The sequence below is a fragment of the Penicillium odoratum genome, assembly GCF_028828045.1.
Source record: "Penicillium odoratum strain IBT 22623 chromosome Unknown utg000006l_segment0_segment0, whole genome shotgun sequence".
NCBI lineage: Eukaryota > Fungi > Ascomycota > Eurotiomycetes > Eurotiales > Aspergillaceae > Penicillium > Penicillium odoratum.
The window spans coordinates 1,670,961-1,697,236 of NW_026643148.1; the positions used below are offsets into that span (position 1 = coordinate 1,670,961).

At 47.2% G+C, this 26,276-nt stretch overlaps 11 protein-coding genes across 11 annotated transcripts; 6 read left to right on the forward strand and 5 right to left on the reverse strand.

The window, feature by feature from the left end:
- Nucleotides 1-585: 585 nt before the first annotated feature.
- On the reverse strand, nucleotides 586-5,264 carry N7520_009080 (MFS transporter; the record flags this gene model as incomplete). Its single annotated transcript, XM_057143014.1, has 6 exons — nucleotides 586-1,857; nucleotides 1,908-2,586; nucleotides 2,645-2,750; nucleotides 3,418-4,070; nucleotides 4,123-4,378; nucleotides 4,430-5,264. The coding sequence occupies 6 exons, from the start codon at nucleotides 5,262-5,264 to the stop codon at nucleotides 586-588; spliced, it is 3,801 nt and encodes a 1,266-aa protein (XP_056992302.1).
- Nucleotides 5,265-5,896: 632 nt separating this feature from the next.
- Nucleotides 5,897-7,079, reverse strand: N7520_009081 (short-chain dehydrogenase; the record flags this gene model as incomplete). Its single annotated transcript, XM_057143015.1, has 4 exons — nucleotides 5,897-6,042; nucleotides 6,093-6,227; nucleotides 6,277-6,936; nucleotides 6,992-7,079. The coding sequence occupies 4 exons, from the start codon at nucleotides 7,077-7,079 to the stop codon at nucleotides 5,897-5,899; spliced, it is 1,029 nt and encodes a 342-aa protein (XP_056992303.1).
- Nucleotides 7,080-7,659: 580 nt separating this feature from the next.
- On the forward strand, nucleotides 7,660-9,237 carry N7520_009082 (uncharacterized protein; the record flags this gene model as incomplete). The annotated part of the gene is made up of 7 exons (XM_057143016.1): nucleotides 7,660-7,732; nucleotides 7,779-7,853; nucleotides 7,907-8,253; nucleotides 8,301-8,413; nucleotides 8,460-8,610; nucleotides 8,660-8,991; nucleotides 9,042-9,237. The coding sequence occupies 7 exons, from the start codon at nucleotides 7,660-7,662 to the stop codon at nucleotides 9,235-9,237; spliced, it is 1,287 nt and encodes a 428-aa protein (XP_056992304.1).
- A 337-nt stretch (nucleotides 9,238-9,574) lies between these two features.
- On the reverse strand, nucleotides 9,575-10,974 carry N7520_009083 (Maltose permease; the record flags this gene model as incomplete). Its single annotated transcript, XM_057143017.1, has 6 exons — nucleotides 9,575-9,742; nucleotides 9,797-9,905; nucleotides 9,965-10,020; nucleotides 10,070-10,174; nucleotides 10,228-10,496; nucleotides 10,560-10,974. 6 exons carry the CDS (start codon nucleotides 10,972-10,974, stop codon nucleotides 9,575-9,577), a joined length of 1,122 nt encoding a protein of 373 aa, XP_056992305.1.
- Nucleotides 10,975-12,958: 1,984 nt separating this feature from the next.
- On the reverse strand, nucleotides 12,959-14,113 carry N7520_009084 (uncharacterized protein; the record flags this gene model as incomplete). Its single annotated transcript, XM_057143018.1, has 1 exon — nucleotides 12,959-14,113. One exon carries the CDS (start codon nucleotides 14,111-14,113, stop codon nucleotides 12,959-12,961), a length of 1,155 nt encoding a protein of 384 aa, XP_056992306.1.
- Nucleotides 14,114-14,535: 422 nt separating this feature from the next.
- Nucleotides 14,536-15,587, forward strand: N7520_009085 (uncharacterized protein; the record flags this gene model as incomplete). The annotated part of the gene is made up of 2 exons (XM_057143019.1): nucleotides 14,536-14,572; nucleotides 14,629-15,587. 2 exons carry the CDS (start codon nucleotides 14,536-14,538, stop codon nucleotides 15,585-15,587), a joined length of 996 nt encoding a protein of 331 aa, XP_056992307.1.
- A 143-nt stretch (nucleotides 15,588-15,730) lies between these two features.
- On the reverse strand, nucleotides 15,731-16,201 carry N7520_009086 (putative tubulin-specific chaperone Rbl2; the record flags this gene model as incomplete). The annotated part of the gene is made up of 3 exons (XM_057143020.1): nucleotides 15,731-15,832; nucleotides 15,887-15,973; nucleotides 16,034-16,201. 3 exons carry the CDS (start codon nucleotides 16,199-16,201, stop codon nucleotides 15,731-15,733), a joined length of 357 nt encoding a protein of 118 aa, XP_056992308.1.
- A 990-nt stretch (nucleotides 16,202-17,191) lies between these two features.
- On the forward strand, nucleotides 17,192-18,355 carry N7520_009087 (elongin A domain-containing protein; the record flags this gene model as incomplete). The annotated part of the gene is made up of 3 exons (XM_057143021.1): nucleotides 17,192-17,249; nucleotides 17,298-17,401; nucleotides 17,477-18,355. The coding sequence occupies 3 exons, from the start codon at nucleotides 17,192-17,194 to the stop codon at nucleotides 18,353-18,355; spliced, it is 1,041 nt and encodes a 346-aa protein (XP_056992309.1).
- A 1,702-nt stretch (nucleotides 18,356-20,057) lies between these two features.
- N7520_009088 (uncharacterized protein) lies at nucleotides 20,058-21,075 on the forward strand (the record flags this gene model as incomplete). The annotated part of the gene is made up of 3 exons (XM_057143022.1): nucleotides 20,058-20,187; nucleotides 20,268-20,441; nucleotides 20,492-21,075. 3 exons carry the CDS (start codon nucleotides 20,058-20,060, stop codon nucleotides 21,073-21,075), a joined length of 888 nt encoding a protein of 295 aa, XP_056992310.1.
- A 278-nt stretch (nucleotides 21,076-21,353) lies between these two features.
- Nucleotides 21,354-22,308, forward strand: N7520_009089 (60S ribosomal protein eL42; the record flags this gene model as incomplete). The annotated part of the gene is made up of 4 exons (XM_057143023.1): nucleotides 21,354-21,356; nucleotides 21,865-21,957; nucleotides 22,026-22,210; nucleotides 22,269-22,308. The coding sequence occupies 4 exons, from the start codon at nucleotides 21,354-21,356 to the stop codon at nucleotides 22,306-22,308; spliced, it is 321 nt and encodes a 106-aa protein (XP_056992311.1).
- A 1,695-nt stretch (nucleotides 22,309-24,003) lies between these two features.
- Nucleotides 24,004-26,042, forward strand: hxt8 (uncharacterized protein; the record flags this gene model as incomplete). Its single annotated transcript, XM_057143024.1, has 12 exons — nucleotides 24,004-24,063; nucleotides 24,119-24,146; nucleotides 24,207-24,268; nucleotides 24,317-24,507; nucleotides 24,564-24,992; nucleotides 25,046-25,097; nucleotides 25,149-25,158; nucleotides 25,212-25,341; nucleotides 25,398-25,537; nucleotides 25,587-25,700; nucleotides 25,762-25,867; nucleotides 25,916-26,042. The coding sequence occupies 12 exons, from the start codon at nucleotides 24,004-24,006 to the stop codon at nucleotides 26,040-26,042; spliced, it is 1,449 nt and encodes a 482-aa protein (XP_056992312.1).
- Nucleotides 26,043-26,276: the final 234 nt, after the last annotated feature.

Genomic DNA, 26,276 nt, shown 5'->3' on the forward strand with positions numbered 1-26,276 from the left:
CTCCTGCAGTTTTGTTGGCTGCTTTTTGGAGGGTCTGCTCTGAGTTGATGTTTCCCGGTATTAATTAACACCATCATCAAGTCTCGTCGGCTAATTTGGTTGGTCACGTATCGTGCCTGGTGGGAGTGTTCGCCGCTCGACCATTCGGATGTTGAATCAATTATTTCTTCCTAAAGGTGTTATAACCCAACTTCTTAGCGTAATTAACCCTTTGCCCTGGAAATCCTGAGTCTATAGTCACAAAGACATAGTAGGAATAGTAGATATCTTCTAATAATTTACTCAATGACCGTTCACTTTATGAGAAGCCCATGGGTATTGATATTTTTAAAAGTTGTCCACTCATTGTTAATATGTAGAGATAGGGACGGATTTGCCGTTTTGATCCAGAGTAGGAATGGAAACCTCCCAACAAGCTTGATTAAACTCGAGTATGTACTGTGATATAACCAATGATTGATAATGAGTCTTCGGATAGGTGGATGGTATTTAAATGAAGATGTTATTATAGCTTTAAGATGGGGGCTCTGCTCTTTGAATTATGATTAAAGTACGAGTACCACTGAGCACCACAATCGGCCGTTATTATAGCGCATCAAAAAGATTCATATCAGCATGACTCCAAAATGTGCCTGAAAGATTCTCCAATGTCTCAAAATCAGGCATCCACATCGGACCACTCTCGTCCTGATCAATCCAAGGCGCAAGCTGCAACGCCATCCTTACGGCATGGCCACTATCGTCAGCAGGATAAGGTCCAGCCTCAGGCGCCAAGCCCGTCGAGTTCGACGGTGGGAACTTCTCTCCACCTGGCATATCAGAAGCGGGATTATAATTCAAAGGGACCCCGCCATGCTGGGCGGTCATCAGCTCTGCTATACCCGCATTTCGGGCGGTTTCGTTTCCCTGCAGCTTTTCCATGGCGGCGTTGACGAGGAGCTCGAAGGCATCTCTGTATTTTTTTACCCAGGCTGCTCGTTCGCCCATTACGAATAGGACGGTTGAGCAGGCTCGGATGTTGTTGCTCATGCTTACGGACCAGACTTCTTCGGTGTGGGTCCAAAGGGCGTAGAGGAGAGTAATACCGGCCATGAAGACCGTTTGGACGGCCAGGAATGAGTGGCCGTAGTCCAGGGTTTGGTGAAGGCGTTTTTGTGATTGGCAGATTTCTCCAGCGGCTTGGAGACAGATTTGGTAGTATCGGTCTGTTATTGGTAGTAGAGGTAGAAAGGGTTGGATCAATAGTCGCACCGCTCTGTAGTAGTGCAGCATGGGGTAGTCGAGCTCTGGACCGCGGAAACGTAGCAAGACGGACTCTTTCCACTGTTCGAGTTCGAGGTACAAGGGATCCATTTTGGGTCGTAGGGAGGATATAAGACGGTCGGCTCGGTAGATCTTGTGTAGGATCCTGGAGTCAATGCGGCGAATTTTGAAGAGATAGATAGAGAATGTGAGGTTGGTTGTTTTGGTAGGGTCCAAGCTTTGTGGTGCTGTAAGCAATGCGGGATCCTCTACGTCGTCGTCGATGTCCAATGGCAGATCAAGGTCAATGTGGCGATCGGAAACACTAAATGGTCGACCCAGTGACATTGCCACACCTCTCTCGAGGAAGTACACTGACCAAAAGAGTCTTCGTCGCATCTGTACCGAGAATGGGTCCAGATTGCTTTCGTTTGCTTTTCGGTGAAGGCCAAGATCAATGGCCGTGCGCATGGCAAGTCCAATCATGTACCACATTCCATGGCTAGATGCAGTACGTAGATGATAAACCACAAGAAGAACCATAGCTTCGATGTTCTCGAGGGAGCGTGCGTCGGCAATTGCTGGCACATATTGCAGCGCGGTGGCATAATATCGCTAACAAAAACATTATCAGGTTGTGTCCAAAAATCAACGTATATGCTTACCTCAGGTGGTGTCGTTATGTATGGTTTGTTCCCACTAATTTGGATCATCGTAGACCCAATAGCATAAATCATACTGAGCTTGAATATCGCGTATCGATCAGCATGCGTGAGGTCTTCGCGCTTCGTTTTCGACAGTCGCCCTCTCTCCTCATGAAGTTGCCATGTTCGTTTGCGATGCAAAAATGGATATCGGGATTGAAGTCTCTTGAAATAAATTTCCAGAATCCTCGATCCAACTTCGTCATTTGGAAATTCAACAATGGCCGGATCTCGATGAGCACAGCCCCTTCCCGGCTGAGGTTGCGATTGGCTAGAGTTAGGCCCCGCTGTACCCTGTGAAGCATTTCCACAGCCTGTACTTGGACTTTGATGCATTCTCGAGATAAATTGGTTCCAGACGCTGGTTTGAACCATCTCCCCGAGGTTGGCAGCCAGTGAGAGGCCCGAGCTTGCTCCCACGTAGGCAGGTGCTTCAGACGAACTTAATGCTAGAAGACCCACGATCTCGCCGACGGGGTTGTTGTCTAAGCCGGATGATGTCGTTGTCTGTGGAGTGCGCTGTCCTCCCGAGGGAGACCATAGTGAGGCAGCGGCATTTGTATCCTGGGCCGTTGCTGATTCCTGGCGATTTAGCTTGCCTTCAAGGAATATTACTCGCTCTTCCAGTGTGCGCGTGTAACTTAAAAGAAGTCAGATGTACAGTTCTCGTTGAATTACATATCTTCTTCAGATCTCACTCATCTTGGCGACTTGCGTCGTCTCTTACGCTGGACTTATCGCACGTGACCCCGGCCTTCTGGCAGTTGGAGCAAGTTGGATATTCATTGTCGCACTGCATCGATGCTGCATGAGTATGTTACACAAATATCAATATAAACCTTGAGCTCACTCTTTGTTTTCTTGTTTTGCAACGAGTGCATGCAGTCCTGCCACGCTTTCGAGGATTGTAGTCGTGGGATGTCGGACTGGTCAGTCTCGATGAATCAGGGGTATTTACTGGCGCGTACATTATGATTCATTGTTAATCTTCAGTTCAAAATATCTGAGATTGTTATTGAATCAAAAAGTTGCGTTGAGTGGAGGATGGATAATCAGCAAGATAGATGTCGGGGGAGAACCGAAATAGGCGGAAGATGCCGATGACGCCAAGACATCATTTAACCTTATGCTACGGTACTTTGCGACTTATTAGGATCTGGATTATCAAATTGACTAAAAGAAATCCAGTAGAGAGGTTATTTTTGAGGACAGGAAATTAGACTAAGCTACTTCATGTTCGTTTGGCTCTAGAATCCAATTATAGGCAGCATATGCCCATTATGGCTAGATATTCAGGAACAATCGAATGTTTTGCATTTCTCATGTTAACTGTATCAATGTATGTATCAAGTATCTTTTATCAAGGGTGATATCTTCTGTAAAAATTCAACGCCATGCAATTTGCGATGTAGTTCAAATGCAAAACAAAAAACAATCCGCAACGATTTCTTTCTCTATTTTTGTGCAATACATTGCCTCTCATCCACATTAGAAAGCTCTGGCTCAGCACGAGAAGGAGGCATAGAAGATTCCGCGAGTGTCGACGACATTGAATGCCGTTTTTCAACATTCTCTTCGGCCTGGGGATTTTCGGCATCATCAACCTCGTGAAGGGCAGCCTCGGCATCTCTAGACGCCTGCTCTGCTTTCCGCTTCTCCTCCTCAATCTCCTCGGGCTCCTTTGGCCTTTCAAGACCGCGATCACGGATAAGAGAGCATGCGAGGAAACACACACCAATCAAGGGAACCTGAAGAATAAAAACCGAATGCGATGCTTTCGAATACGAAGACAAAATCTCAGACCACTCCTCTGCACTGACACTCGACTGGGAAGGAATCGAATAAGTGGATTCTGCGAGATAGGAGAGTTGACTGGGCAGGTTTGAGCGAAGGCTCGCCTGTAAAAGTGCGGCCGAGACAGCAAGGCCAACGGAGCCGCCCATACAGCGGAAGAAATTGCGATTAGAGATGGAAATGGCACGCTGAGATTTGGTGCAGTGGGCCTGTAGCGCTACCATAGTCGGCTGGAATGTGAAGCCAATTCCAATACCAGTGATACCGACGATGACAGCGATGACGGCTGGGTGCGTGTGGCGACCAAAGAGTAGCATCAGGCCGGCGCCCCTGCAATTAGATGGTTAGGGATGAACGAAGAATGGGATCGGATGTTACTTACAGAGTCCAGACTCCAAATCCGATCCAGATGATTTCGCCGTATCGCTTCAGCCGAGAGATGTACTGTCCTGAGCACACAGATGAAACGGACTGACAGGCGACCATGGGAGCTGTCAATGCAGCTGAAACAATGGGATCCCAGCCACGTCCATTTTGGTAGTAAAGCGGCAAGTAGTAGAGATAAGATTGGTAGACCGCTCCCAGTAAGAAACTTTGCAGGAAGAGAGCAGTGATAACACTGTTCTTGAAGAAAGCCACTGATCAATAGTTAGTATCATTGTCTTGGCTTAGAGATCAGTTGAACATACTTGGCAACATGGGAAGCGTAGCCACTTTCCACTCAATAAAGATGAAAGCAATCATTGACAATCCTCCAATAACAAGCATGCTGATTACCATTGCAGAGTCCCACTGGAAATAAGAACCACCACCAGAAATGGGGATCAACAAGAAGATAATTCCAATCGAAGAGGCGAGTACACCCCACCAATCAATGCGTTTAATATTATCCCGGAAGTTACTCTTCTTCGCATTGTTCGGAATGAGAAAGAATCCCACCACAGCGGAACAAGCAGCCAACGGGGAAATGAGCCAGAAAAAGCCTCGCCATGTTGAATCCATGATAAATGCAGCTGCAATGAACGGACCGATGACATTTCCAATGCCAAGTGCAGCACCCAGGATACCCTGATACTTTCCACGCTGTTCAAGAGTAACAACATCGGACACAATAATCATAGTCAGAGATGTGACACCGCCACCAGCAACACCGGCCAGACCTCGGAAAATATAGAACATGGTCGGGTTAACAGAAAGACCACAGCACAGATCCGCAAGACATAGTAATACCAATGCGGAGATATAGATGGCCTTGCGGCCGAAAATATCAGACAGTCGTCCGTATAGCACAGTGAACATAGTATTTGCAATCAAGGATGAAGTACCAGCCCAGGAAATGGTATCTTGAGCTCCTAGGTCGCGTGCAATAGTGGGCAATGTCACACTAATACCATTCTGGTCGGACATGGTAATCAACAATGATGTGGCCAATCCCGAAAACACAACCATGAGCTGGCCGAACGGAAGAATATTAGTTTGGTCGTGCAATGCCTTCTCGGCCTCACGTTGTCGATTTGAGGCCATTTTCTGGCTGGAATACAATAGTCGAATTCAATTATATCAAAATAAGTTGATAGCCATTCAACCCAAAGTGGAGTCACAGATCCGGAGGATAACGTCAGAAATGCTTGGCTGAACTGAACGCTGGAGATTTTTATTCATTGAAGATTTCAACTTGATTTTGATTGAATCTTCAACAGTGGTGGAGAGAGTGTTAATATGAAGAGTGAAGGAATTTTTTCCACAGTGTTATCCGACATATCGGCAAATAAATCTTAGCATTAATGCGATTGGAGACTTACGCCGCCGAGCAAGATTAGAGTCGGATAGGAGTCCGACAGCATCATTTAGGCCCTGCATTTCCAACTAATTCTGCACCGGTGGACAAAGCGATCCAGAAATGTCGGCTCTATTCCGCGTCATCTACACTGTGGTTGGTGAAATCATGTGGATCCACAACTTCGGATGTCCGAAATCATCGTCGGACTACCGATGATCAGTCATTCCGGAGTAACTCTTCCCCGCTTTGATTGGATCCCATTTTGCTTAGTTCTACGGTGATCTAGATCAGCACTTCAGGTTACAACAAAATATCCCGTTTCAAGGTTTAGTTCCTCATGGGCTTGCATTAGGTAGGATCTCGGATCTCCGATTTATCAATACACTGATAGCGGAAACTGCATCCCAACCAAATCCTCACTCAATCGGAACAATCTTTCAGCAACATCCTGACTCACGGCGTGGGGTACTGCGGTGGCAAATTGGCAATCGCTGAGGTAAACTGCGGTTGGATCAGATACAACTATAGACCATTAGTAACGCTGTCGCGTGACTTCCTTATTTCAATCATACCATTCAGCCCCGGATCCAAAGCAGCCACAAGCATAGTGGCCGCGCCTTGATCAGCCGTCTTCCAAGATTTGCTGGTTTTCGCCATAGTCTCGCTGTTAGTCTCGTCAAGGCTACGACTCAGACCAGTCCAAATAGCTGCAGATGTTTCAGTAAAGTAAGATATGTTCCAATAATTTGAACTTACAGCCAGGGTGAACACTGTATGACACAATGCCCGCGGACGCAAGGTGCTGATTCAGGTATACCGTGAACAAGATATTGGCCGCCTTGGACTGTCCATATGCCAACCAACCATTATACCCGGCTGCCGTAGGGTTGAACATGGCTGGCAGTCCATCAGGGGGTCTTTCATCTTGAGGAACTTCCTTGCCCTCGAAGTTATAGTCATGGAACCGAATAGGAGAGAGTCGGTGACCAGCACTGGTCACATTGATCACTCGGGTTGATCCAGGCTCCGAAACCTTAGCCGCATTCTTCAGCTGTGTCATAAGCAAGTTTGTGAACAGAAAGTGGCCAACGTGATTGGTTCCAAATTGTATCTCAATGCCCTCTTCTGTGGTTTCTCGGTTTATCACCATCATTCCGGCATTGTTGATTAGGATGTCGATGTGGTCGATCAGTCCTTGGACATTGGATGCTGCCTCGCGAACGGACTTTTGAGATGCAAGATTTAGGACTACAGACTCGACGGTTGTCCCTGGGGCCAGTGTTTTCACTTTGTTGGCAACTTCTTGTACTTTGCTCAGGGTTCGGGAAGCCAGGATTAAGTTGGCTGGTTGTTGGCTAGCTATGGCCAGCGCAAGAGCTTCACCCAAGCTACTGGGACCAACACCAGTAATAACCACTTATCTGTGTGTTAGCCTTCTAAAATTGATCGTGAATATAGGACTATGACTTACCATTTTTGCCTTGGATCCGACCTGCAAACGCGCTGGCAACTTCCGTCGCGGTAGCTTCTGCATTAAAGTCGGGGTGAGATACAGCCATTTTCACTTGTCTTCTTATTTGTGTTTCTCTGTTTCTGTTCCTTCTCTTGGTGCTTCATATACTCCTTTTTCTCATTTATTGCCTTCTGCTCGGCTGTATTCCCTCGGCCAGCCCCGCACCTTCAACAGGCATTCCCAGGCCCCACACCCAGTGCTATCTGTCTAGCAACATTGCTGATCAAGTTGAACATGATCTTATGCTAGTTCGTGCACTTTTTTTTGTGAATAGCACTTGTAGATGCGGGGTTGCGGAGACTATCAGACTAGATCATCAACCTGCCTGCGGCCCCGCAAGAGAATTCTCCACATCGCCTCCTTTTCAAAGTTCGATACTTCTCATTGGTGTGATGGGTCGGAAAGATGCTGCCGAACCCTGATTTCGAAAATATTACAGTGATTTCATCGGCAGTTGGAGGTATCTGATTTAGCCGTCTAGACGGGGGGTTATTCCAGGATGGGGATAAAACCGATGTTGTAATGAATGAAAAGTACACCACAATCGCATTATCACCGAACTGTTTCTCGCTCTTGGTAAAACCCCTTTGTGATTAGATATACAGTTATTCCAGAAGTAGCGCAATATGGCACTTCCCCAGCATTCCAACGGAGACGCGATTGAGCCAACCGGAATCAAAGTTGTAATCGTTGGCGCAGGTAGGCAACACTGCATTATATTCTAAGAAGTTCCTAACAGAATTAGGATTCGGTGGATTGACAGCTGCAATCGAAAGTCATCGCCAAGGACATACCGTTGAGATCTATGAATCGTTTCCGGGTGAGCCGGCAAACGCAAGTGAGATGGGACAATTTTCTAACTTGCCATTTCAGAGCTCAAAGCACTCGGCGATATCATCTCCTTTGGTCCGAATGCAGGTCGGATTTTTCGTCGCTGGTCCAATGGAGTCATCGCGGATAGGCTGAGGCCTCTAAGTATCGATCTAAAGAACGAGGGCTTCAAAATCCACAAGTGGACCGGTGAGCTTATGCACACACAACCGCGTCGTGATTACGATCCTGAAGCCCCGGTTATCAATGGTCATCGAGGTGAATTGCACACGGTTATCTTCAACTATGCCAAGGACGACCTAGGAATTCCTATTCATCTCGGTCAGAGAGCTGTTGAGTATTTTGAGAATGAAAATCATGCTGGGATCGTTCTTGAAAACGGCAACAAGGTTAGATTCTCCATCGTTGAGCGAATTCGAGAACTAACCCTGAGCAGGTCACTGCAGATCTCGTCATAGGTGCAGACGGTGTACGCTCTAAAGCGCGAGAGCTAGTCCTGGGCTATGTTGATAACCCAAAGTCGAGTGGTTATGCCATTTTTCGGGCTTGGTAAGTTGAATTGTCTTCACTGAAGCAAGTATTGCTGATCAGATAGGTTCTCAAACGAGGACATGATGCGCGATCCACGAACCAGACATTTTTGTGAAAATGGCGATACTTTCAATGGATGGATTGGACCTGATGTGCACTTTCTCTTCTCCACCATCAAGAATGGGCAGGACTGCTGTTGGGTTCTCACGCACAAGGTAATTCAATCACTTTTCACAAACAAGTCACTCTGACAGATTCACTCAGGATGACGCTGATATCAAAGAATCCTGGTCCCTCCCTGGTAAGCTCGAAGATGTGTACAAGGTGATTGAGGGATGGGATCCGATCTGCAAGGCCATTGTCGAGAAGACGCCGTCACTCGTCGACTGGAAACTAGTGTATCGTGATCCTCTGCCTCGCTGGGTAAGTGACCATGGACGTATTGCGTTGCTTGGAGATTCGGCACATCCTTTCCTCCCCACGTCCGTACAGGGGGCAACACAGGCAATGGAAGATGGGGTCGTACTAGCAGTGTGTTTGAAAGAAGGTGGAAAGAAGAATGTCCCTGATGCCGTGCGAGCTTATCAAGACATCCGGTAGGGAATTTGACTTCTTATCTGTGAGGCATGTTACTCATCCATTGCAGGTACGAACGTGTGAAGGCTGTTCAGAAGACTGGAGAGACCACCCGTGATATGTGGCATAAAGCGGACTGGGATCAGGTTAAGAAGGATCCAACATTAATTCAACTTCCCCAGGAAGACTGGATCTTCCAATTTGATGCGGAAAACAATGCGAGAGAATCATTCGGGTCGGCGTTGCAGAGGGTGCAAGTGAATTAGTGGGGAGAAGTGAAGTCACTGTGAAGTGTTAGGTTTTTCCGAAGTCGTTCCAGTTCTAAATTCAATAGTCATTGATCGAATGGACTAGAATACTATAATTTAAAGCTATAATATGTACTGTTGGTGTGCTATGAAGGAAAGATGAAGTTATCTAGCTGGGGATGCGACGTAAGCCAGGCTGAGGCCTCAGCACGTACTAATCATATTGCCCTCGACTGCTATCAGATGTATAGAAATAGTCCTTCTTATTTCAATTTCAGATTCAACTACTAGGATAATCTCACAGCTTGACAACTCTCTCGGCCACCCCTAAACGCTACTCGTACTAGAGCTCATCTCAAACTCTGTCCTCAATAGTCTCCACTACAGGCTTTTCTGAGTCTTCGGAATCGCTCTTCTTTGGATTACCTGAGGTACTCTCTGAGCCCCTACGTTTTGCTTCAAGAGCTACCGCACCAACACATTGATAGGATGCGAACTTCCGAGCCGGAACCCGCTGCTCAAACTAATCAAAAGTCAGTGTATGTGTTCCATTGTGAATTCGTTTAAAGTGACTTACCATCTCATCAATTTCTTCCAAAGTACGTCCCTTAACTTCAGGAAGGAAAAAGTAAATAAAGGCAGCGGCAATAAGACAAGATGGGAACCAGATGTACCCATATTTGGGACTTGAATGACAGCAATTAGCAGGGTGAAAAGCAGCGGTAATAGTTCTTTGGTGACCTACCCCCAGTTCAGTGATGCGACATTGATGAAATAAGGAGCAGTGAATGTGGTGAGCCACTAGATTGCTGTCAGTTGGGGCCTTATATGCAATTAGGGGTAGACTGACTGCTCCAAGGAATCCAACTGCTGCCGCGAGACCAAATGTATAGGACCGAAGTCGCTGGGATGGCAGTTCTCCACCTGAAAGCCAGGCATACGTGGCCACCATTCCCTGGATCGCGAATTAGTTGGCTCTTGTAGCCTTGGCATTAGCTCACTGCTTACATTGTACCCGAAGATGAAGATGACAGAAAGTGCCACAATCACTTTGCCTGTGGTTGTCGTCCCTGGCTTGACCGTGTATACGATAGCAACTATCAGTTGACTGACTCCACAAAGTATGAGACCAGTTATCAGGAAGACTCGCCGACGGCCTATATGAGTGATGACAGCAATATTGAGTAAAATGGCCACAACTCCTACTGCAGTCAGAATGCAGCTGTTTTCAAAGGCACTTCCAACACCAGCCATCTCGAAGAAATAGGTTCCGTAGGCTATAGTATGACAATTAACACAGTTCAGCAGGAATTGGATGGCAGAAGAGGGCTCAGGCTAACCAATCATGAACATAGCTCCAGAAGCAGCCTGGGTGGTGACAGCACTGACGGCAAGAATCGTCCGACGACGATCAACGGGATTGGTGAACATATCCCACACAGAGGTGCTACTCGCCAAACTGCGCTCCTGTTCAATTGCATGTTGCATTTCCGACATCTCTCTATCCACAGTCTCTTGATCAGGTCTCAACCAAACCAATGCCTTTCGAGCCTTTTCAACTTCATCATGCTGGAGCAACCATCTTGGTGATTCCGGTATGAATAGCATGCCGATGACTAGTACGGCAGGGATGATAAATATAAGGCCAAGGGGGATGATATAGCTATTCTTGCCACCTATCTTTTCGGTGAAGTTGTCCACAATAGTGCCGATGAGAGTGCCAAGGGAGGTAAAGAATTGGAACCAGCCTAACATGAGACCTCGGTATCGTGCCGGTGAACATTCCTAAGAAGAAAAGGTAGTCAGAATGATGTGACTCTGCTTGATATGAAGAATGCATGCCTGAATGTATAGCTGGGAAAAGGTCATGAGAAACCCATTTCCGATTCCAATAATCAAACGACCCGCGTAAAGCCCTCCTATAGTATCTGTAGTCATCATCACGACGTTTGCGACATATATCAAGACGACTGCGATATGAAGACAGGTCCTCCGTCCGATATAGGCTGCCATAGGCCCTTTTCATTGTTAATTATCTTCACCTGCTGGTCATCAGAGATGATTACCTGAAGAGCATGATCCAATGAAGGCACCCAGAACCATCAAAGAAGAAATCAGTTGCTGACGTTCAGAGGTGATATTCCATCCCGTAGAGCTGGCAGAGTCTCTATATCCGAAAATCTGGTTTCATAGGCGACGTCCCCGTTAGTTTCTCCATGTTTGAATGCGAATTAAAGTGCGCGCAGTCCATACCTTTAAAAATCCGACCATAGCCTGGAAACCTCCAATCAGGGTATAATCAACTCCATACTGGAAAGGAGACATGGAGATCAACAAGCATGCCGACAGTGATTTCCAATGAAGTCGGAGCCCATTCTGTTGATCGCCCATAGTGACAATGATATCTTGCCAGAAAGCTATGTTGAAGAAGATATTTGACAAAAAATGATGCACGACCTGTGCGTAATTGTAATGCAAATTGTCGATCGAGGCAGACCGGGGTTTTAGCAGGACCCAAATCCCAGCTATGACCATTCACAATCTGGATATTGCTCGCTCCCGGTCTCCCAGGTTCTCTGTGGGGCCATGCGGAGTCATTTCTAGTATCCACAGGGATGATCAGTCTAGCTTGACAAACGGCATTACGGATTCTTCGTGTATCGCGAGGGGAGAGTCATACTCCAAACCACAGACGGGCTCATTGGTTGCAGACAATGAGGTGGATACAACCATATCGGCGAATTCTCTGCACGCCAGGTCCAAGGTGAGGAGCAAGATGACCTTGGCAGACAGAACTCTATGCAAATGACTGTCGGCTTCAGTTCCGTGCGATTGGCCCCAGGCCACGGCTGACGCATGTCTTGCTACCCGAGGGGACTGGGATCTGTAATCTGGCGTTAATGATCGGAAGTATGGCAAGTAACAGTCTGGGTTAACTGCCGAGCCAAGCAAATTAGTATTCATAGTTGTGGGGAACATCAACGCGGAGGTGGAGAAGCGGGCCAGCTGGCGCTTTGTCTTTTCTTAGTGCGAGAATCCGGGGGAAGTGGAGGTCAGTTCTGATCTGAACGCATTACTGCGTATTTAATACACTATTTTCTCGATCCAGATGTTGGCCATATGTATAACAGCCAATTAATGGCTGGAAATCAAGATTATGGCAACGCGAGCTTGTATTAGGTTTATCGATAGAAGCTGCAGCTCGATCCAGGTGTTGGCCATATGTATAACAGCCAATTTATACCTGGATATCAAGATAATGGTAACGTGAGCTCGTATTAGATTTATCGATAGAAGCTGCAGCTCCGTCCAGATTGCAAGGATTTGATTCCACCATTGCGGGAAAAAACAACGAGCCAATTGATTAGTGAGTGATAGTCCCAGTACCAGCACTATGGACATAAACATGGTATCAAGTAAAAAAGGCATCATGGATCCGTTACATCTCATAATCTTCGTGATAGTTCCAGTCTTTGTGTAGCCCAAGTTTCGGCCTGCCATTGGGGTACAATCGTGTGAATTTGCGTAAGAAACTGCAAGAACTGGAAAGTTTGGCCATCGTCAAGGACCATATTGTATTATGACGCCTAAATGAGCATACCGCAGCAAAATCCAACTCCAAAACTGCCACGTTCACCATGTATGTTGTGTCCTCGACGCCGAGACATCGGTCATGGGACATCAGCAGCTTTAGAGACAAGAAAATATCGATAGGCGTTCGGGTACTCCTGATGGTGTGCTAGGTATTAGACGGACCAATAGGGACTCCCAGGTCCCCGGTCGCCCATGGATTCTGCATGACACGGGCGTTGAGAGCGTTGACATTGTAGCCATCATCCCCAGCGACATCGCCGGGATTGCCATCTGGGCCATGCTGGGAAGGGTCACCATGTCGAGTGACAGCAGAGTTTGTAACGCCATGATGGCCCAAGTAAGGACCACCGGAAACGTTGCCCTGGTTTGGGAAGAAGCTTTGATTCAAAGCTCCACAGGTCGTACAGGTGAACTCAATCTTGAATTCCGAGATAACCATTTGAGGCATTCCAGGATGGTCATTTCGTGGCTGATAATCTGTAGGTTTGAAATGAGAAGGCCCTGCTATCGGTAAAGCAGCAGCAGTGGTATATCCGATGCCGGGTTGCGATACGGGCATAGGGCGTGGGTCATTGCCAGCAGACTGGCCTGGATTTCCGATCGGAGGTGGTATCTGAGGCGCCCGTATAGATTGCGATGGTACTGGTGCTATATTGTTCTCTGAAGGTTCATTAGCATTTACACTATCATCCTCCATCAACGTAGGCTGGAGAGGATCCGATATCCAGCGAGTCTCCGACAGGTCCCGGTACGCTGGCCCTGCATCGCCCTGTGACTCGGGTTGAGATTGGGCTGGCGAGTTTTGGTCGCCCGTGCTCATATCTAGACTCAATTGTTGATCGTTCTGACTGAGACCGTCTTGTGATTGTAGTTTGATCAATGCACGCTGCGCTTGTCTCGTGGAAATTTCATATCCATGATAACGCTTCACGGCATCCACAACGTCCTGACTCTTGATCCTAGCTTTCATATCAAACAGTCTCGGGATCTCGCTGAGCAAAAATCGTACATGTGAGGCTTCGGAACGCACTGGTGTCCTGGTCGGGGAGTCTACACTTCTTCGGCAGCTGTGACTGTCCTGCAGACTAGTGATGTAGGTTGCGTTTTTGTTCGAGCGACACACCACACGGAAGAAACAATTGCCCCCAGATCGACAGCCAATGACCACACTCTTCTTGTTGCTTCGTATCACGCGAAGCTCCCAATGCTGCCGAACAGAGATGCTCCGGATCACCGACTTGAATTCCTCCAAGGAAGGGAACCGCTGATCCACATGGAGCCCCGAGTATATATCTGACATATTGACCAATACAGCGACTTCAGCGAGGGAGAAATGACCGAATAGATAAGACGGTGGTCGCGAATGTTTTGGTGGCAGCTTCCATCGGGGGGTGTGCGTTGTCCGCGGGCGAGTGTAATACAGTATAGAGTAACGCGATGGTCAATGCCTTGAGAGTTCACTCTCAGCCTGTCATCCTATAAAAGTATTTGCATCGACTTTCGTCGAGAAAAGAGCAAGCTCAGTCTGCGGGACCCGGTGGAGTGTGAGTTTCTGGGGAAAGCAGCCGCATTGAAACCTTGGGACTGCCAGACCGCTCGCCTTCAATTCTTCTTCAACTCCACTTTCCTAACTCTACGCTTTCGCAGTCGATCCCCTGAAATAAATTACGGGAACTACTTTTGGAAATTGAAATCATCCTTGATTGTTCTGGAAGTCCCATGATGGCTTCATACGGGCTGCTGGGTCAGCCTGAAGAAGGTCGAGTCTTCCTCCAATTCCTCTCTTTGTGCCTTTTAACTAACCTCTCCCCGCAGACGCGCTTCACAAGTCGCGGCTTCTCAATGTCGAAGAAAAGCCATTCAAGCGAATTTCTAAACGCCTTTTAAACCCCGATTCCCTTCTCATCGCCAACTCCTCCCTACCACCCACCCCTCCTCCAGAGACCGATTCCGATGCGACCGCAACCGCAGAATCCCAGAAGCAAAAACGCTTAGAAGAATGGCGGCATTTCCGCGAAGATGTGACACTCGACTTTGCCGCATTCGAAGGCAGTATCGCTCGCATTCAGTTTTTGTTGAAGAGCAACGAAGAGGAGCGCCAGCGGTACGCGACAGAGAAACTCCGCATCCTGTCTACCATGCACGCTGTTCGCGAAAATACGACCGACCTGCGCGCCCAACTCGAAGAAGCCCAACGACTCCTGGCGTTACGAAAGAGCTATGACGACTTGGCAGACAAGATTACCAGCAACCGTCTGCTGAAGCCGCGAGAGGACCAGCAGGCCAACCTTCAGAAGCTGCAATCAGAAATTACAGAGCTGGACAAGGAAAGCAAGGATTATGCTAAAACATGGGCGGAGCGACGCGAACAATTTGGTCGCATCGTGGAAGAGGGCATGCAGCTGCGCCGGTTGATTCGCGATGAGAAAGAAGAAGTAGAGCGGAGGGAAGGTATGCAGGAGGGCGAGGATGGGGATGAAGGCGACGCCTCTTCTAAAGGCAAGCTTAGTGCTGCTACCAGCCCTCGTCCGGATGCTGAAGGTATGACTCCGTCTCACGGTCAGGATGAAAGCCGGCTGCGGGTTGAAAATGGATCTGGGTCTGCCAGGCCTGCATCGCCTTTGCGACAGGTCATCACTGCGAATGGTACCCGGGACCAAGATGATATCAACATGGTGGATGAAGGTGAGATCACTGTTGACGACGCTGGAGAGCAATCGGATGAACTCGAGGAAGGTGAAGAACTTCCGGACGAGCAGATGGATACCACTTAAGGTCTTTCGACTATGTACATTACGAGCATGGAGTTATGGTTGAGGCGTTATTCAAATGATTCTGATTAAATGCATTTTGTGGATATCATGACCTCTCTGGACATCACATGGGTATCTCATTTTCCTTTTGATCCATGGCTGCTCTAAGAAATCTCGCGCTCAGCAGTCAGAGCCTTAGCAATAGCGTCTTTGGCAGCAGTGATGTGTGCCACGTTGCTCTCAGCACCCTTCTTGCCCTCTTCGGTCTGTTTCTGTCAGCGATAATCTTATACTCAGCATAATAAACAATCAACACTCACAATCAAGGCCTGCAACTCTTTCACGGACTCCACAATCTTCTTCTTGAGAGAGGGGAGGACCTTTTTGGTCTCCTCCAAAGCCAAGTGCTACCAAACGTTAGCATCAGGGATCAAGCCAGGATTGAATGTGATCTTGGAAAAGCTAACCTCCTGTTTGGCGAGGAACTCCTTGTTCTCGTCATCACCGTCCTGGTTAGACTCGAGCTTCTTGATACGCTCAGTCTGCTGTTCCAGCTCACGGTGGTAGGAAGCCTCCTCCTTCACCAAGCGGATGACCGAAGAGGTAACAATCTCAATCTGAGAACGGGGAGCCATGATTGAATCTGTTGAGCATCAGCTGCAAGGTTCGAGCGTAAGAAATTTTTATGTATGAGGTATCATATAGAAGCGAGAGACAAATATGGGCATCGGTAGATCCTAATGCATGTCTGATGCTCCTCAGATCACCGGCAATGGAGATCACCTGCACGAGCCCACCATAGGACCTGCGGTGGGCTATATTGCACAGAGATTTGGTCTCATTTGCAAACACATGAACAAAATAGAAAATTGATCAAGATAACTTCAATACAACATACCTTTCTGACTATAATAATTGAGGGAAAGCAGTGAAATTCAGTGTAGCCACCAAGAATTGACGATGAGCCCCTCATGATGCTATCGAAGAATATGTTTGTAATGTTTGCATGAGGGGCTCACGTGTTATCAAGCAAAGAAGCATTTCAGATCAGATGAAATTCATGGATATTAATTGACTAAAGTTATATACATAATTTAGACATTTATATACTCCAAGTTCAAATTTTATAGTTCATTCTCATTACGTTCTTTCTCTTAGAGGATCACGGCATATGTAAGATACTTCTTGTATGTTTGATGATATCATCCGCCTTATCAAGTCATAATTCACCGCCGTAACACGAAAGACATTTTCTTAGAGCTGATCATGAGCCTTGTAAATACATCCATTATAACAAAATATTAACTTCATTTATCACACAAAGTGAAAGTATTTTTGCATAATCTAGCACGTATGACCGCTACAAATACACTCCGCTGCCTTATCCACCTTAGCCAATAAGCGCCCGAGTAGAGCTTGATGATCTCCGGGGACCACCCGACCAGCATGATCTCTTAACCACTCCCCAGTGTTTACGCAACCTCATTCGAGTTCGAGTCCAATATATAAATACAGGTCACTTTGGCCTGTATTCTTCTCTGAGGGGTCTCTTCAGGTTGGAAATACTGTCCTGCTCAATGCTACCCCTTTGGCACAATATCCAGTCGAGTCCCATTTAGCCCGATATGCCAGCCCCGTCACTACTGCAGTTGGCCATGGCCACTGCCATCAAACACGTCAAGTGTAAGTCATGTCATTTCAGACCAAAAGATCTCCATATCGCTTTGTCAGATCAAAAGGCTAATGTTGGCAATGAAGCACTAAACGATATCGGAAACCTGCCTTATAATCTTGTTCGCCCCATTTTGCTGAAAGTTGACAACCCAGAGAAGCTGGTAAGTGCCAAATAAGGACCTTACCATGAATTATACGGATGAAAAAAAGGAATCGCTAACATGGTATTTCCCCAGCACGCGATGGAATTACTCTCCCCACACCTGGTCGACGAAGACCAAGAACTATGGCTCGACTTCATCAAACGCGACATCCCACAATGGGAACGATACGAACTCCCCGAAAAGACAAACCAATGGTACGAGATATACTGCGACCTCCGCACAGACGTCCAACGAGCCTTAGACGCCGACGCCGAAAAGATGAAAATGGCTCTAGACGGAATTAAATCTGAACGAACACGATTGACACCTAAAATCATCTCGGGCCCTGAAAAAGGATCGCGATCAAGATCTACTTTCCGCCACCGCTTCTCTGGCATGCCTGGTATGTCTGCCGACAAGAAGAAATCCACTATATTCACTGCGCCACGACGGAACAATGTCTTGGCCGTACCTACGAAGCATCTCAGCACCCGCGCATCACAGGTCAAGAAAGCCCCGATATCGCTTATTGAAGAACATCGTCAGCCGACGGATCAGCCAGCTAAATCAACTGTTCCTTCTAGACGGGATCAAGAAAGGGTGCCTGTTGCGCCGGGGCGGTCGAGACTGCAGAGCTCATCTTCGCGTCCGGTGCATGAGTCAAAGAGTCCCGCTCTTGCTGAGAGGGAGGCGAGGCTGCGGGCAATCGCGGCTGGCAGACCACTGCCCTCATCCGAGGGTACTCGGAAACTTCCAACTTATACTCGGGATGCGGCTTCTTCGGGGTCAGCTGGTCTTAAGCGCTCGGCTGTATCGCCGCCGCCAAGTGCTGGTCTTTCTTCTCATGTACCTCTGGCACGGAGTCAGACTGATGGCCAAACAGGTGCAGCTCCGGCTACACGCCCGGCTATACCTGTTCGCAAGCGACCCGACAGCATTTTCATTCAACCAAAACGTCGACGTATTATCTGATGATATTGGTTTTCTTGGTTTTATCTTGCTGCGATTTAGCGTCTTTTTGTTTGCATGCGAAAATACTGCATACTCGAGGAGTTTGGGATCATGGTATCTGAGGTAGGATGGTCGGCGCACATGCTTGCTGGATAGTTTTGATTGGAATTTTATACGGATCATCATCCATATGGACGCGCATTCGAGCACTTGAGAGAGTTGGATATACATATCTGACTGCTTACTATATCAAGCCCTTTTTTTATGAAGATATTTCTTCCATAAATTTAGCGTATTGTTGAATAGCCCTGTAAAAAAACACGACATCTCGTCAATCTGTAAATGCAAACAATAAAACCCAGCTTTTCTCCTAGCTTCGCTAACGAACTTGTCAGTAACGCCAGAATGCAATCACACTGGTATTACTCAGCCCGTGAAGATAAAGCCATATCTTAAATTCAGTGCTCAGTGCCAGTATAGTTTCAATTCAATCGTATTGCTGGAAAGGAATGGACATAATGGTATCTAAAAGGCAAAACGGATCACATCGCATCGCATCCTCCACGCAGAGCGAGCACAAGATGAAGTGTGGCACCACCCTCGAGGTTGTATTCTGAGGCCGTTTTATCATCCGCCCTATCGAACAGACATTTTAGCATCCAGGTAGGATCCAAGGCGTGTATAAGTCAAATACATACATCTGCTTGCCACCAAAGATAAGTCTCTGCTGAACAGGTGGGATACCCTCTTTTTCTTCAACGCGCTCCTTAATCCGGGAAACCTGTTTATCATATTCAGCAAGTGTTTCGACAGGTTATGTACCTTATTCCGGCTGCGTAGGCGGCGAGGGCTCTGGCAGAGTTGGGCGAGGGTGCGATCTCACCTTGTAGTCCGGCTCGATATCCAGTTCGATCTCCTTTCCGGTGAGTGTGCGGACTCTGTAAAGCAATAGAGGTCAGTAAATGAGGTTTTGGTGGTTGCGGGAGCAGTGATCATTTCGATGATGCAATTGCGGTTGGAGGTAGGGTTCGGACGAACTTGATCAACATTTTGGCGGGAGAGTGGGTGCTCTGTTTTATGAATGGTTTGAAAGGACCGAGGCGAATGCTTTAGAGTGCAAGGACCCCTGAACGCGCTGTCAAATGAATGTCTGGAAAGAGAAGATGAGAGCCGCGTTAGCGGGGGTTTTAGGTGGGGTTTGTGGCCTTATCGCCTGATTGTCGATGTTCCTAGCAACGATACTTATCTGGAGGTTCGAAACTGAGAATTTATGAAGATTTCAAGGTCTTTCCAAGGTTTCCAATTTTGAGAGGTTGAATTAAAATGGAGATTGTTGGAGGAACAGTATTTCTCTAATTTCAAAGCATTCAACAGTTCACCGGCAACCTTGGCGCTGGACATCTATAGCAACAACCTTGGAAAGGGACCATGGGCTCTTCTGTGCAAGGTTTGTTTAAAGGAGAGATGCTAAGTAAACATGAAATACTCTTGGATACTTAACTGAAGCTTTGAAACTTCGAATATTCAATTTTAATAGGTCATTGTGTGTTCAGTCCCTATGTATGTATATGTATCCGAGCGCGTTCTAGGTGCAGTATATATATTAATACCCGTACCCCCACCATTTGATCGCCACGGCTCCCCTCCGAGGAATTTCGAAAGCGTCCATGCTTATCGGAAATTGAAAAAGGTCTTGGAATACCCACATACAAAGACATCAACAATGACCGTCACAGAGTGCCAGCATCCTGCTCCCAACCAATTCCAACTATTCATCTCCAAGTGCGGGAACGATCCGGTAACATTTGAATCCTTGTTTGACACATCGAAATCATGTATGGCTTCTAACCCAAGTAGGAACAAATCCAAGAATTCTATGAGGAGCACCGATCCAATCGTAATGCCAAATTCAGGCTAAGATTGCTGAGCCCAGGCTTTCGTGAATGGCAGTTTGACGAGACCCTGGAGAACATCCTCAGAGCTGAAAAGGGTCTAATCCACTATGAAGACCCAAGAAACAACATTTCTTTACTGGCACGACCACCAAAGCATATCTGCGAGCTTATCAGCGACATCCAACAGGAAATCGCATCTGTAGCTGGCCCATGTATGTGCCACCCGGGTGTCACTATGACTACATTCTGACTTGATTCCTAGGCCTTTGGCTTTCGCCCCAGACTTATCTTCATATGACCACATCCGAGCTGATCAATGCCAAGACAAGGCCTGAAGTGGACGAAGCGATGGGGATTTTCCAGCAGAAGCTCGCTATTGAAGAAATTGTGAACTACACGCTTACCCATAGTCCCAGACTTGTTCGACCGATCATTAGCTACGATGATACGGCTATCGCATTGAGCTTCATTCCTGCTGCGGAGATGGAGATAGACCGATATACCTATCATCACCTGCGGCGGGATCTCTGGGATCTTGTGTCCGAGTCTGGATGTCAGCTCAATGCTAGATATAATGTTCCTTCGGCTCATGTGACTATTGCACGATTTGTTATGCCTCCGGGTGTGGATAAACTCAAAGAAGTGGATAGTCTATGTAGTAGAACCGTTGAGATAATTGAGAAAATCGAGGATATCAACCAGGAGTTGAGATCCGGTGATTGGAAACGATTTGGAAGCACCTCAAGAGGAGTGTGGGTGGTGGGACAGGAACAAGGCATGGAGTTGAACCAAGGCCGATCATGGTATGGAAAAGGAGAAGTAATATTGACGGGTGAAGGTATTTAGAATTTCACCTGTATCTTAGCCCAAAAAGCAATGAAAACCATACATATGTGGAATTCATGATTGTTTAGCTGGAATATGATAAAAGAGTGTGCAGGTAATTTCCTAATCGGGAACGATAATTGATGACTCATCCCACTTGATGGAACTCCCAACGAGGTTTAGTGCGTACCCGAATAGGGCCTAAGCGAAACGAAATCCCACAACCCAACCATCCGCTTGATCCCTCCGACAAGTGAACATCCAACGACCACCCACCGCTACCCGGCAAGACAGTCAAAATGGTAAGATTCATACCGTCCATGATTCAGGCTGCTGTATCCTCAAGTCCCCGTTCGAAATCTGTTGCGAAATTCAATTCGGCATTGTGCGATGGAGGTTGAATTTGTGTGGCCGAACTCGAGATCGTGAATGACGACCAACCCGACCGACACCAATACGAAAATATTCTCCGCCTGCGTCCATCTCCATGTCCCACCATATGCGATTTCCAATATGCAAAACGACAACCTCGAAAGCACAAGACTGGAGTTGGGTGGCAAGTCAAGCTCTGCTTCTCGGAGGCGCGACCAAGTGAACGGACGAGGTGAACATGCAAAGCCACCCGTTCCTGGGACCGACGCTTCCGCGAGCAAGCTTTGGACAAATATTCGATCGATCTTGAGCATGTCACCGAAACCCACAACATACACGATTGAACCAGCAAGATTCGAACGGACTTGAGACGCACGCAGCTTGGATTACTTATTTTTACCAAGCAGCAGAAGCTTATCAAATTTTCTTCGTCTGCAGGTCAACATTCCCAAAACCCGCCGGACTTACTGCAAGGGCCGGGAGTGCCACAAGCACACCCAGCACAAGGTTACCCAGTACAAGGCTGGCAAGGTGAGATTCCACTCCGCCTCGACAATCGACTCTAGAGCACAAACTGATACACTTTTTAATGAATCTAGGCCTCGCTGTTCGCCCAGGGTAAGCGTCGTTACGACCGAAAGCAGAGTGGTTACGGTGGTCAGACCAAGCCTGTCTTCCACAAGAAGGCTAAGACCACCAAGAAGGTTGTCCTCCGTCTGGAGTGCACCGCTTGCAAGGCCAAGAAGCAGCTTGCCCTGAAGCGCTGCAAGCACTTCGAGCTGGGGTATGTTCATCTTTATTCTCTGCTTGACTTATCATGTACTAACCATATTTCCTTACAGTGGTGACAAGAAGACCAAGGGTGCCGCCCTTGTTTTCTAAGCGTTCGATTTCCTTGTTCGGCTTCTGGGTTTCCTGCATTGCACAATCCGCCACACTGTTTCTGCGGGGGATATATGACATGGGCAATGGAAAAATGAAATAGGAATTCATACCATCAAAAAACAAACTATGACTACCTGACGACGAGCCTTCGTTTCTGGACGTAGCTCCACCGTACTGAACCTAGGCTGGCCTCACTACAGTCTAGTCATAAGTGGATACTGTACATTTGACATTGAATCCTGATAGAGTATTCGCCTCGGACTATAGAACGAGCTGCCTGGTCAACACGTCCATGTTGTCATTACGGTCATTGCCTACCTAACTCATGGATGACACCACTGCCTAAACTCTTGGGCTGTTGCTGCCAAGCAAGAAACCACCATCTATAGTAGTAGCAAACCCTTAGAGCTGGCATTGTCATTTTAGAGAGTGGTCCAATGTACGATTCCGATGTGTTGCGAGAAGTGGACAAGGTCGGCTATAGCCTATACCTGGGTGCACACCCACCAGTCAATCAAGATAAACTCCCTAAGTAAAATCAGATCCAATTTTAAAGGGACTCTTTGAACACCAAATTTACTCACATGAAAAAGAACAACTCTTGGCTACTACAATGACAATCTACGAACCCTAATGCCAAGAACTACTAGGCTATATGACGAATAGCGGAATAACTAGTCTGTGTGCTCACCTAATTATAATAGCGGTCTGATTTGGCAGTATGTCCACTTGCGACTTTGTCACTTCACCGCGTTACGTAGAGATAGAACTGAATGAAAGATGCCTTTTCCATTGTACAAGGGCCTACGAATACTTCGCTTAGCTTATACAATTAGAACGGGTATCGTCTCCGTATGAATCCCGTTTATGAGCAAGAAAATAGACAGATAATTATCGATGTAGAAAATTGGAGATAATTGTATATTCTTTTTACTACATGAGTCATGACCAACCATAATCAACTGTATAAGCTCTGTCCTGCGTACCCCAACATCGGAACTGTCCTACGCTCTCATCCCTTTTCGACCAACCATTCGATGTTTCATCCAAGAGAAATATCGATCCATTAGGTTTCGATAAATGATCAAGTACATATATTTGAAGACGGTGGCACCAGTTTCAGGAGGCTCTATATACGCTACCATGGATACAATCTAGTTAACGAAAGGGAAAAAAGGTGGGGGAGACAAAGACAAAAGACCGGGGGATAGCTGGCGACTGGCGACAAGCAACCTCCACCCCCGCATCCCCCACGCCGAGAAACCCCATTGTAAACGCCCAAAGCCAAACCATCCAATGAAAATGCATATCAAAAATGGACCCGGCGGCACGATTTCACTTTCCAGTCATCTTATCCATTTGATTGGATCAACTACATAATGACCCCGTATACAACATTCCCCGCGTTCCGCAAGAAGATCGTTGCCAACTCGGCCGTCCTCCGAGAGTGCGAGGGCTTGGCTATGTTTTCTTGAATCGTGTGACACTTCCTCGGCCATCGGACGAAAGCCGCTGTATTTTCTTTGGTAGTCCTGCTTGGTTCTGCAACATAAATTTTGATTGATTCCGTCTTGTTGCATAGTGGTAAGGGTATGATATATATCCACTGACCCAGGTGCCTCGGATCTACATATTCTTTGTTCAAAGGGGTACCTGCTCGATCTTCCTGCACAGTGCAGACAGACTTTCATCATGGCGCTGTGGTACTCACTAGGAATTGCGTTTTTTGCCGCCATCGGCACATTTTTGTTTGTATGTCTTTGTGCTCTGGTATGTTGTTTGTGGTTTGCTAATTTCGTGAATCTAGGGGTTTGATACTGGAATCGCGACAACGAGTGAGTCTTCAAATTTACTGTCCTTATATTTGAAACCCGGCAGTCTAATTAAACCTACAGCTATCGCACATCAAAGCTGGATTGATTATATGAAGCATCCCTCAGAGGGCTTAACAGGAGCCGTATGTCGGTTGTGGACCCACTTGGAACCAGGCTGATGATAATGATAGGTGGTCGCAGTCTATATCGCCGGTGAAGCACTGGGCGCACTAACGCAGACCTTCATTGGCGATAAACTTGGGCGCATTCGATTCATGCAGCTGATGTGCGTGATTGTGACAATCGGCACGGTCATCCAGACTGCCTCGGTGAATATCGGCATGTTTCTTGCCGGCCGCGTGCTAGCCGGGTATGCTGTCGGGTAAGTACAATTGGCTATTGCTTTTAGACAGATCGAGGGGGTCTAACAGCTATCAGCGGATTGGTCGCTACTGTGCCGATCTACCTTAGTGAAATCTCCGACCCCCGATTCCGTGGGCTCATCGGCGGTATTTCGGGCTGCGGCATCTCATTCGGAACTATGGCATCCAATTGGGTCGGGTTCGCTTGTAGCTATGCGCCCTATGGTGCTGTGCAATGGCGGTTGCCTCTTGGAATCCAGATCCCATGGGGCGTGGTAATGTTCATTGGTTTGTCGACCTTTATGCCCAATTCACCGCGGCAGTTGATTCGAAGTGGGAAGGTCGAGCTGGCCCGTAACGATTTTACTCGGATTCGGCGTGGAGCGCAATCGTATGAAGTGGAGGAAGAGTTTCTGCTTATGCAGGCGCAGATTGAGTATGAGATGGAGCGCGAGATTACCTCTTATCGGGAGATTTTCCGACTATTTCGATCTCGAGTTCTAGTGTAAGTGTTGTTGAGTAGTTATCATGATTACGCTGACGATTAACCCCTTTTAGAGCTATTGCTGTACAGACGATGACGAGTTTGACGGGTGTCAATGTGATTCAGGTATGTCATTATGGGATCTAATCAAAGGTAAGATGCTGACTGAAGCTACAGTATTACCAAAGTAGGTTCGGGTCGAACGCGGATACGCCGTGGGTACTAATTTCCGACCGCTAGCTATTCTTTACAAGTCGCTCGGTATTGGGTCGCACAAGATTCTGGCGCTTGCTGCGGTCTACGGAACTATTGCTTTCCTGTCCAATGCCTTGACGACAAAATATATGACGGACCAATGGGGTCGTCGGAAGTGCGTGAACCGTTGGGCACAGCTGCATATGAAATCACATCGCTAATCCTGCATAGAATGCTGATTACTGGATTGGTCGGGATCGTGCTGATCGAGATCTACGCGGCGGTGATGCAAATGGAGTTCCAAAATACTGACAACCAGGTCGGCAAAGGGTTCGCAATTCTAGGGATATATCTCTTTGTTGTTTGTTACTGTGAGTGGTTTCCCGTTCTCGAGCGGCAGAATGCTTATTTCTTTTCCAGATGGTTTCCTCAACAGTACAACATGGCTGTATGGCGCTGAAGTCCTTCCCATTGCTCTGCGTAGTAAGGTGATGGGCATCGCAGCCGCCTCTCACTTTATTGTCAATGTTGCTAGTAAGCTAAGAACCATGAAAACAGTCAAGGTTCTACTTGTTAACTTTTAACTTCTGTTCAGTCACTGAGGCCGGCCCCAGTGCATTCGCCAACATCAAGCAGAATTACTATTATGTCTTTGTAGCATGCTCACTTTTCTTCCTAGGCGTGGCATATCTTTATTTCCCGTGAGTGGTCCTCGATATAGCCACGTGGCCATTACTAACTTGGACTAGTGAAACGAAACAAAAGACCCTGGAGGAAGTTGCGGCGGCCTTCGGAGATCGAGTCGTTCAGGCAGATGAGAGAAAATCTGTCGGCGGAGCGGAGCACTTCGAGTCCGCAAATGTACAACAGGCCTAAATTCTCCCAGTTGGGCGATGGATATACAATGATATGACGTGGGAGGAAGGATGCTTAAGCCCAACATTGAAATTTCTCCGAGGGCTGAACACACCTTCCCCAAGCAGAAGGTACGTAGTACGTTGACAGGGGATGCCCGGCATTGCCGTGTTTTAGTGTTTTTTTAGCTTCCAGTTTTATTTTTATTTTTATTTGAAATTTCAAATTCCCATAAAAGGACTAGTGGACGAGTGG